Source organism: Ursus maritimus, unplaced genomic scaffold (assembly GCF_017311325.1).
Source record: "Ursus maritimus isolate PB19 unplaced genomic scaffold, ASM1731132v1 scaffold_33, whole genome shotgun sequence".
Lineage (NCBI taxonomy): Eukaryota > Metazoa > Chordata > Mammalia > Carnivora > Ursidae > Ursus > Ursus maritimus.
Window position 1 is genome coordinate 20,382,995 of NW_024425897.1, and position 9,825 is coordinate 20,392,819.

Genomic DNA, 9,825 nt, shown 5'->3' on the forward strand with positions numbered 1-9,825 from the left:
CACCCATCTTGAACGACGGAGCATCAGCCGCGCAGGCGCCATGCCCTGGGTATACGGCAGTGAGCCAAAGAGACGGGGGAGGGGACCTTACCTTACAGGTAAAAAATAATCTGTCCAAACCTTCCAGTAGTGGCTGACCCATAACCGTCCCTTAGTGAAGGAGGGGTAGTGTGGGCATTTCCTTTTACCCCTCTAGTTTTGAGCCAGGCCTTGCCCACAGCTGTTTTATTTTCCATCTCGTATTCAGCCTGTGTGTGTCTCCTTCCCCTAAAGGGGCCCTCAAGTCCTTTAAGCCATGGATGAAGACAGACACCTGTTTTGTAGTCCCCCCAGCACTTCGCCTGATGCCTGACTCACTGTACTTATCAATAAGCGGTTGAATGCATGCATGTTCGCACGCATACTGTCTGGCCTTCTCACTCTGAAGGAAAATGAAGCCATTCTCAACCCAGCTGCCGGGATAACGAAGACGGGTCTCATGTGATGGCCGATGTAGAGATCCAGCATCCCCAGGGGTGCTGAGAACACATTCCCCGGGCTGGTCTCCTCCTTCCCCCTGAGAATTATAATCACAGCCAGGCCAAAACCACAACTCCCAGCGCAGACAGGTGTATCCCACACACACCTACACAGAGGAGTATTTTCCAGAAACGGATCCTGGTGACTCGGTAATTCCAGCCACCTCAGTCAGTTGTAGAGAATTAAATATCTCTATTCCCCCAGAGGTGGGGAAAAAATAAAATAAATTAAATTAGAAAAACATATCTTTATTCCTAAACTCAAAACAAGACAGATCCAGAACTCAATACAAAAAAATGTCAAGAGACATGAAGAGTTCGCAGAAAGGCATAAAAGTGCTCAGCCTCACTTTTGTGAGAAATGCAAACGGAATTACATCGAGCTGTGATTTTTTTACCCATCAGACAGACAAGGTGCAGGTTTGACAACATGCCAAGCGGATGAGGTGTAGGAAACAGGCTGCGAGATAAGTAGGTTCAGCCTCGCTGGGGGAAATTCAGCATTAACGATCCTAGTTAGAAGCGTAAGACCCCTGGAACCAGCACTTTTGTGGTGGGACATGTGTTCAAAGTTGCCCACGGTCCTCGGGGTATGATGGGAAACTCTCTACGGGAGAAAGACTTGGAGAGATTTTTCCCTCTGTGCTCTACTGAACTTCTTACTTTTTGTTCTAAGTGAATGTATTACTGATTCAAAAAATATGCAAAATTCCAAAATTCAGAAGAGCCTTAAGCCTCAGGAGGGGAACCCTTTAAAAACAAAGCCATGTTGGTGAAAGGGTGCAGAGTTTCGGTTGGGATGATGATTGGTTCCGAGATGGACGGTGGTCACGGTCGTACAACAGTGCGAATGCACTTGAGGCCACAGCACTGTCCACTTAGAAATGGTTAAAATGGTTGATTTTATGTTTTGTGTGTTTTACTGCAATAGAAATAGCTTGAAAACAAAACAAGCGCACAAGACTCAATCATGAGGCCACATTCAAGTGCCATCATTTGGAAGACTGCCAAAACTCAGGGGCTTAGACCACCTGAATGCTCTATGAATAGTCCTGCTTGAATATGTTATCTTTTTTTTTTTAAGATTTATTTATTTCCTAGAGAGAGAGAGAGCACAAGCGGGAGGGGCAGAGGGAGAGGGAGAATCTCAAGCAGACTCTGCACTAAGTGTGGAGCTGGAGACAGGGCTGGATCTCACGATCCTGAGAACACGACCTGAGCCGAAACCACGAGTCAGATGCTCAACCAACCACACCAGCCCAGGCGCCCCATAATGTTATCATTCTTAAAAAAAGGAACTTTATTATTTGTAAAGCTAAATTACAATTTTTACTTTTTTTTTTTAAATTTATTTAAGGAATCTCTACACCCAACACAGGGCTCGAACTCACGACCCGAAGATCAAGAGTCACATGCTCCTCGGACTGAGCCAGCCAGGCGCCCCAACTAAATTGCGACTTAACTTTGCTTTGTGAGTTTCTATGAAAACGCAAGGCAGGAAAAAAAATCCTTTGCCCCTACAACATGAATTTGATTTTTCCCTTAAAAACTGTGATCATGGTGATGATTACATTCAGGATGAAATGGCTCATTCCAAAGCATAAAGTACACTCTAAATTACACTAGGACGTCCTACCAAAACTGGCCTAGATGACCCAAAAGAGTGAACTTAGACTACATCAAGAACTGAACAGTTAAAAATGCAGTGGATAGATACAGAGAGAATGGAAACACTAAAATATGTAAATATGTACTCCATTTTGTTGCAAAAATGTCTCCCAAAAGTGCTAGAAAGGCCATCCATATGGATCACAATAAAGAGAATTATTCTCCTTTGTTCAGTGATGGAAATGCAGAGCTGAACAGAGAAAACAGCTATTGCCTTGCACGTTCATTTTTAGAAAGACACACACACACACACACACACACACACACACACACACACACACAGAGGTTCCCACTGGTCAGGAAGAAGCTCAAGCGACCCCCACCACTGAATCCTAACCCCAATTCACTCCTCTATGTCACTGTCACTTGACATTAACACCCTGAATACCGTCTACTCCAGTCCAGTTAGAACTACCTGCCTCCCCGGCCACACCCAGCGCCTCGAAAGCAGGAACTGTTTTGTTCCTCCATTCCTCAGTGCCTAGCCCCTTGGGGGGATGGATTTCACCTTTACTGAATGGAAGAGCATCTGAACCACAAATCCCTGCCGGTCCGGTATAACTACACAGTCTTATCAGGTAGAGAGGACTTCAGGTCCGAGGAGCACATGCAATCTCTCGGTCCACATGCTGCCAGCAGGTTTTACAGGGCAGTTTATCACTTTCTCACAACCTTTAGTGTAGGAGCAATATTTTGTATTATGATGTCACTTTGGGATTTAAATCGTCTGACCTCAAATGACATGAGTGTCAGCTCACTGGTAACTGCTGCTATTGATAAAACAGCAAATCTCTATTTCGGACTCATTATCATTTTGCAAATTCAGTTATTTGGAAGCTTGGCTGGTTCCTGCGGGGGGCGGGGGGGAACGGCACCTGCAGTGAAACCATTCGCTCGAGGTCCTCACAGTCCCTTTGTGTGGCCTCTCACAGGGCCAAACGAATGGCTGGAGGCAGAGCAGACGTGTAATGGGATCCAACGAGAAGGTACTTTCTTCAGAAGCTTTTCACTGACAAGACGACCGAGTCGAATAAACCCTCAGTTCTCTGTCCACAACTGATTTGTTATGGGAATTCCTGCTTTGTCTCTAATCTGCACATTTTCTTGGGGGGTTTTCTTGTGAGTAGGAACTGTAGAACTAGAAGGTTCTTTCATGACGCGTGCAAGACAAGATACTGCCACTGCCTTCTCCTTCATGTGCAGCCCAGGATCCCAGGATGACGGGGAATGAGGGTCTCCAGGCCGACGGCACACCCAGCACCTCCTCTGGAACCCCAGAGCGTAACCACCACGGCAGCACGGAGCCTTCGTCTGCGGGACGTTACGCTCCCCCGGAGAGACCCCGGCACCCCTCCTCATCCTCCTCATCGTCTGGAAGTGGTTGTCCAATCTCTGTCTTTCCCGCTGTGTCCCAGCAGCCGGCATCTTCAAGTGCGGCCTATATCCTGGTTGGAATTTCTGCCTTCTGACTCGTGCGAGGCCTAGCTCCCACTGGAACGTCACCACTGGGAGGGCGGCCACCGTGTCTGTCTCAGTCACTGCCTGGCCCGAGTCTTGCACAGGGGCGGCGTCTGGCATTGCCCAGGAGCTCCCTATTTTGTGAATGGCTAGAGGACTGGTCTCGCCAACAAAACCAGCTGAATCCGACTGACAGGCGTTAGGTAACTCGGTTGAGAACGAGAGGACAAGAGTATTTCACAGTGTAAGTGAGTAATACAAATCTCTCCTTAGATTCACAAGAGAGAACTGAGAATTATCTGTTTTGTTACTTACAAAATGATTTCTTCCTGCCAATGTTAATGCGGTGCTGTCAGAAGCAGCAAATGGCCTTGTTTGCTTGTGGCCTAAATCTACTCTAAAGGGACGAGCTGGTGTCCTAGGGCACAAAATTTACTCCTACGAGCCTCCTCTGTCATCTGCACCCCATACCCCAACCTGGCACTATTTACATTCAGTTTGTATGTTTCCTGATCATTTCCTGTATGTTTTACAGACATACTTTCTATTTGCTACTTACTCATAAGTTCTTGCAAATAGAATCCCCTGCCTGTCTTCCGAAGCTATTCCCAGAGTGGGCGCTCAATAAATGCTTGAGGAACTGACTCATGTATTCTGTGTTCCGAGCTACCTTCTAGATAAGAGCTGCTAAATGTCAGCATTTGGCCTGTACAAGAGGTTGAGCGACCTATAATCCCGCTGTTTCCTGGGCATTTCCAGTGAAGTAAATGACCAATACCATAATATAAGAAAACGGTTTTATTCCTAATTTTTAGTTCCCATACAGTTTACAAATACACGCTTACTCTGATAATACGGCTCTGCAGCTAGCACACCCATAAATACAGGTGGGGAGACAATTAACATCCACTAATGTTTCTCTACATAAACTATTCTTTTCATGTCATTTTTTAAAAACAATTGCAAACAGACTACGTAATACGTGGGCAAAAAGGCAATTAAGTGAATCTCTTGAAACACTAAGTGTATAATAAACAGTGCATATTATCAACATTTACATGATTCACACCAAAATGATGACATCCTAAAACGTATTCCTTTTAAAGGATAGATTTATCAATAAAATATTACATATCTTTTAATACTCTGGTACAATACTTCATATACTGCAGGAAAATTAAATGTAGGTCTAGTCATCAGCTTAATAAAGGATCCTTTTCCATTAGCTTTTATTAATAAAAGAATCACAATTATGTCATAAATAAACAGGCAAATTATTAATTACATGATTTGAGGTTTAGGATGAAAACTTGTAGAAATTAGTTTGATATACAGTAAAGTTATACGACACACTAAAACCAACTGTTTAATATTTTTGCCTTGTGTGAACTGCCCATAGTGAAATAAAGAACAAACTTCTCAATGATGGAAGATACAACAAACTGTATTTTGGAACTTATTTTTCAAGAGGAAGAGGGAGAAAGGTGTCAACAACATTAAGGGCTAATACAGATCCTAATAAAGGCATCTTGAAATTGGGGAGGCCATGTGCTTGCTATATAAAACTTTATTCCCCCGACAACATACAGCAAACAGAAACTGCACTGTGTGTCCTTATGTCTATAGTCTAAGTTCCCCTTATGGATTAATAAGCTACAACAAAACACTTTACAATTGCATACCTGTCCACATTCCCCCCAACTAGAAATAACCCGGGATGTTATATTAGTTCTTCAGATCCCCAGTAAAATAACCCCTAAAAAAAATCTTGAGAATCTCCCTGGCTGTTCCAAAGCAACTAGGCTCCACAAAGAATGTACAAACACCAAGAAAGTCGTACGGCAATGTTCTCACCCGCATTTAGCCGCAGCTGAAAAGTCACTGATTCAATGGCAGAGAGGACCATGATTTTCAGGAGGGTCACACATTGGAGGAGAGGTGTCTTTTTATTTTTTATTTTTTTAAAAAAAAGCTCTTAAGACTCTGAAATTTAGCTTTTAAAAAAACCCCAATACCATGTGTCTGATAATTTCTTCACCCCAAATATAAAACACTATGCTTATCATTTTAAGATACTCAACCAGCTTCGAGATATTGTGCAAATTCAATGTCTACCAGCAACCCAGGAGCAGACCGCATCCCTGCATCTATCACACCTACTTGCCGGGTACCCCGATTCAACCTACTCAAGTTCGGACCGCGCTGGCCCCGCGCCCCCTGACCTCCTCACAAACCACCTCTTTGGAACTTCCGTCTGCACTGCTTTTTAACACTTGCACCTCCAGCTCCCCGCATCTTCACGGCCTCTCTTCCCGATGCCATCTCGTGGAGGGTCATCTCAGCTGAGAACCTGCAATCCCCCTTTCACCAGACTCATGACAGAGCTCAGCCACCCAGGGACTACCACAGTCTTGTCCTGGCAGAAGTTGACATAACAGGATAGTTTGCTGACTTCGTGGAGGGAAATCGAAATGAAATCAATGTCCTGGAACAAACAAAGCTAGCCGAAATCAGGCGTTTCTGTTCCACGCACAGAACTTGATCCTAAGCTACGGGCGGGGACGTGAATGCCGCAGATGTATTTGTACAATCAAACCCTTGCATGCTGGTGAAAGACTTTGCCCCCGAAGTCCAGAGGCTCACCTGTACCACAAAGTCAAGGCAAACGAGAACAATTCAACGTGACAACGCAATAAAAAGAACAGGATTCAAGATCCTTGTTGCAAATACTGAACTGGAATCTCTTTCTTTCCAGGCTTGACAAGAAGACAGCAGTCACTGACATTCCCCTTAGAAGGTAATTACCTCTGGGCCACACCTGTGTTCTAAAGCCATTCTAGGTTCAGTGGAGGGGGGAAGGGGGGAAAGGGGGGTCAATGTGCATTTTGTCTATGAAAATGGCAGCGGAGGCAGTCCCCAACCTACCTCAAGGTTTCACGGGAGGTAAAGAGCTCAGAACGGAAGGACTACCCGGGCTGGATCGGGAGCCAAAGCAAGAAGAATCCGAGTACGGAGACCGTAACCTGACGGCAAAGCCGCCATGGCATTTTATTATCTTTACAAAGTCAACCAATGATACTTTCGTTGAAACATACTCACTGCAGGATGATTCAACACACAGGGCAAAGAGGATGTCTTTGGAGAAGGCACTTCAGGTAGAACGGTAGCAAATCTTACTGCTTGGTTAAAATAAAAATGAGCTACTGTTACTTTAGTCCAGTGAGCGCCCCATTAGGACCGCCCCCTTCTTGGCTGCAGCCTGACTGAAAACAACGGATGGGGGGGAAGCACCGCCTTCACAGCCCCTGGCGGGAGCCACGTGAGACAGTGGTTCTGCTTTCAGATGCTCTGCCCCCTCAACACATCCATCCCTATGAGATCAGTTCCCCCAAGTGATGGTTCAGAAAATATGCTCAGAGCCAGCAGAAGTGGTTCAGGAATCTTCTAGAAGGCCCTCTATTGTTCAGTTTGACTTCCAGCTTACACCAGCTATCATACGCAGCTTCCACTTCCCAACGACACCAGCAGCTTCTACTTTCGCTAAGGATTGCTGTCTTCCCGTGGCACTGGTTCTATTACTCTGGGGTCCCCTGTGAATCATACCTCCCATTTCATGCCCTTGTGCCACTCCCCCTTCCTGAATCTGGGCTGGGCCTGTGATGCTTTAATCAATAGAGGGCAGTAGAAGTTCTGGGTTTAAGTGTTAAGAAGGCCTGGCCATTACTGCTTGATACCCTTGGGAGCTCTGAGCTGCCATGTAAGCGGTCCAGCTTCCCTGCTGGTGGGGCCACCTGGAGCCATCGCACAGAGAAGGAAAGGCTTGGGGACCTGCTGAGAGAAGCCCAGCCACCCCAGGGTCTTTGGGCAACCAGCTGACCACACGGCCAACACCAGCGAGAGGACAGCAACTGAGCTCAGCTGAGCCCAGCCCAGATTGAAGAACAGGGAGGAGGCAAACAAAAGAAGTACTGTTTCAGCCACTGTGTTTTGGGGTGGTTTGTCACCAACAATTGATAACCATGACACTGGTCGGTTATCCACAGATGCACTTCTTTTTTCTAAATACAAGACAATGACTCATATGAAAAGAAAATATGACAAACATTTTCCCACCACATCCTTCTCAGCCAACAGGCTGAATGGTAACTGGTCATCCGCTAAGAAGAAAACACACCTTTTCTCCCAAGTTTCCATGATTCTTTTTTCCCATGATTTTTTAATGGCAATGCAAAGGGAGACAGTCGACTTCTGACAGTCTGGGGCCACTGACTTAATTATCATTTAGCCAAAAAAAGAGGCCATCGGATGAATTACCCACTACTGGATAAGCGATGATAAATGAAACTGTTCTCACTCCCATGGGATGTTGTCACCTTTTCCAAAATGTTTTTCCTCTTATAAGTGCCCTGTCATCCCTCACAAAGAGAAAAATAATTGAATTTTTAAGGTTATAAAAAGAAAAGAAAATGCCAATAAGTAGAATTTGAATCACCATCATCTGTAAAATACAGAGCAGAATTAACTGCTTCCTCAATTTAAAATAAAATTCTATAAAATATAACACTGTCTACACTGTAGAGATGATTTCTTCTTATCTGAGGAAATGGGTAACTGGTAATCAGGTATTGTTGAGTTAGACTACAGTGGTCTTTAAATGGTTTCGAATTTTGCTTAACCAAAGGTAGTCAACCACAACACAGGCCTTCCAAATTCAAAGTCGTTCTTCGCATATACTTTCTTGCATCTGTTCTTGATCTTTTTAGGGAGAGGGTAAAGGTCCACATCTGGGGAAGAAATAAGTTAGAATAAGTCTAGAAATAAGTTCGAGCACACATCTAAAAGTTTCTCAAGGCATTAAACCATTTTCAAGTAGACTGAAAGCTTTTAAATATACTACCCATTGACATGGGAATTTCCACGTGCCACATTGAGACTGAGTTTCCAACATACATCACAACCTGGGTCACTGTCTACAAAGGTGACTGACAGGACAGAGACGTACAAGAGAGAGGAGTTTCCAGCGACAGAGCTGGAAGGCACGTAGAGGTTATCAGGGTGCAGGCCTGGGGAGGCCGGAGCCCTGGGTCACACAGCCAGTCAGGGCCAAGGGGGACGAGAACGTGGACATCCTGACACCGACCCTCCAGAGCAGTGTCCCCCTGCTTCCCAGGTCCCCACGGATCATCTCCCAGCACAGCTTGGGTTAACCGACTCTGAGACAAATGGAAGGAAGAGTAACACCTGCTCTTCTTCGCCCGTATCAACCATCTCTCCATAATCAGTGCCAGCTCTGCCCCTCACAGAATGAATTCTGTATTTGGTTTCAATCCTTAATGAACTTGAAAATGAGTCCAGCTCAGAAAAAAGGAATTTAGGAAGAGCAAAAAGAGGCTGGCTTGTAAAACTTCGTTATGGTGCCCCTCGCTAGAATGCTCACAAATTATCTGCCTGCTTAAAAATGCCACAAATGATAGAAACAACCGGTGAGCGGTTCCATTTAAATACCTATGTCCGTGCGGAAGTCTTGGTGGGTGTTCTCATCTGAAACTTTTCTGCTGCTGCATCAGACCCACGTTTTCATAGACTCTAGCATTATCTTCTCTCATTCTGAAAAGAGAAGTACAGAAAACATGGATGAAAACGCCAACCATGCTGTCCAAGCTCACACGGTGTTTATAAAGCACCTACTCCATTCCGTGGGGACCCAGTATGGTGCAGACACAGGCCCCAGGAGCTAAGGTTCTAGGACGGCTGTAAGACATTAACATACAGCAATATCAGGCTAAAAGTGGAAGAAGAGCCTTGAGTCCCTGGGCTCTCTGGGGTTCGAGGAAAGCGAGCCGTTTTTCTGGCAGGCAGCAAAGGCCTATACGATGAGGCCTTTGAGTAAGACCTTCAAAGCAGGGTGAGATGTGAGCACGTAGAAAGGACAGGTGTTCATTTCAAGCAGAGGGATCCTAATGGGCAAGAGGTCCAAGGAAGGAAAGCGCAGGAGCAGTGAGGCCCACAGACCCATGCAGCCCCGGATCCAGCTACATGCAGGGGAACAGTAAGGGTGAAGCTCAGAGGTGGTGTTGGGCCTGGGATGGAGGGAGTGCCTCTGAGAGGCCAGACTCCATTCTGCTGAGCAGGGAGTGGAGATAAGAGCAGTCTGGGGGGGGGGGGGCAGGGGGCCCAGGCA

The 9,825-nt window shown here is 45.6% G+C and overlaps 1 protein-coding gene across 2 annotated transcripts in view; it reads right to left on the reverse strand.

Moving 5' to 3' along the window:
* Positions 1–4,427: 4,427 nt before the first annotated feature.
* Positions 4,428–9,825, reverse strand: part of PTPN11 (protein tyrosine phosphatase non-receptor type 11) — an 83,748-nt gene continuing 78,350 nt past the window's right edge. For both annotated transcript variants that reach the window (XM_040619908.1, XM_040619907.1), the window contains exons 15-16: positions 9,150–9,251; positions 4,428–8,428 (exon numbers count right to left, since the gene is read on the reverse strand). In XM_040619908.1, the coding sequence (XP_040475842.1) occupies positions 9,182–9,251 (70 nt within the window). In that variant the 3' untranslated portion in view covers positions 4,428–8,428; positions 9,150–9,181. The remainder of the gene's footprint in view (positions 8,429–9,149; positions 9,252–9,825) is intronic.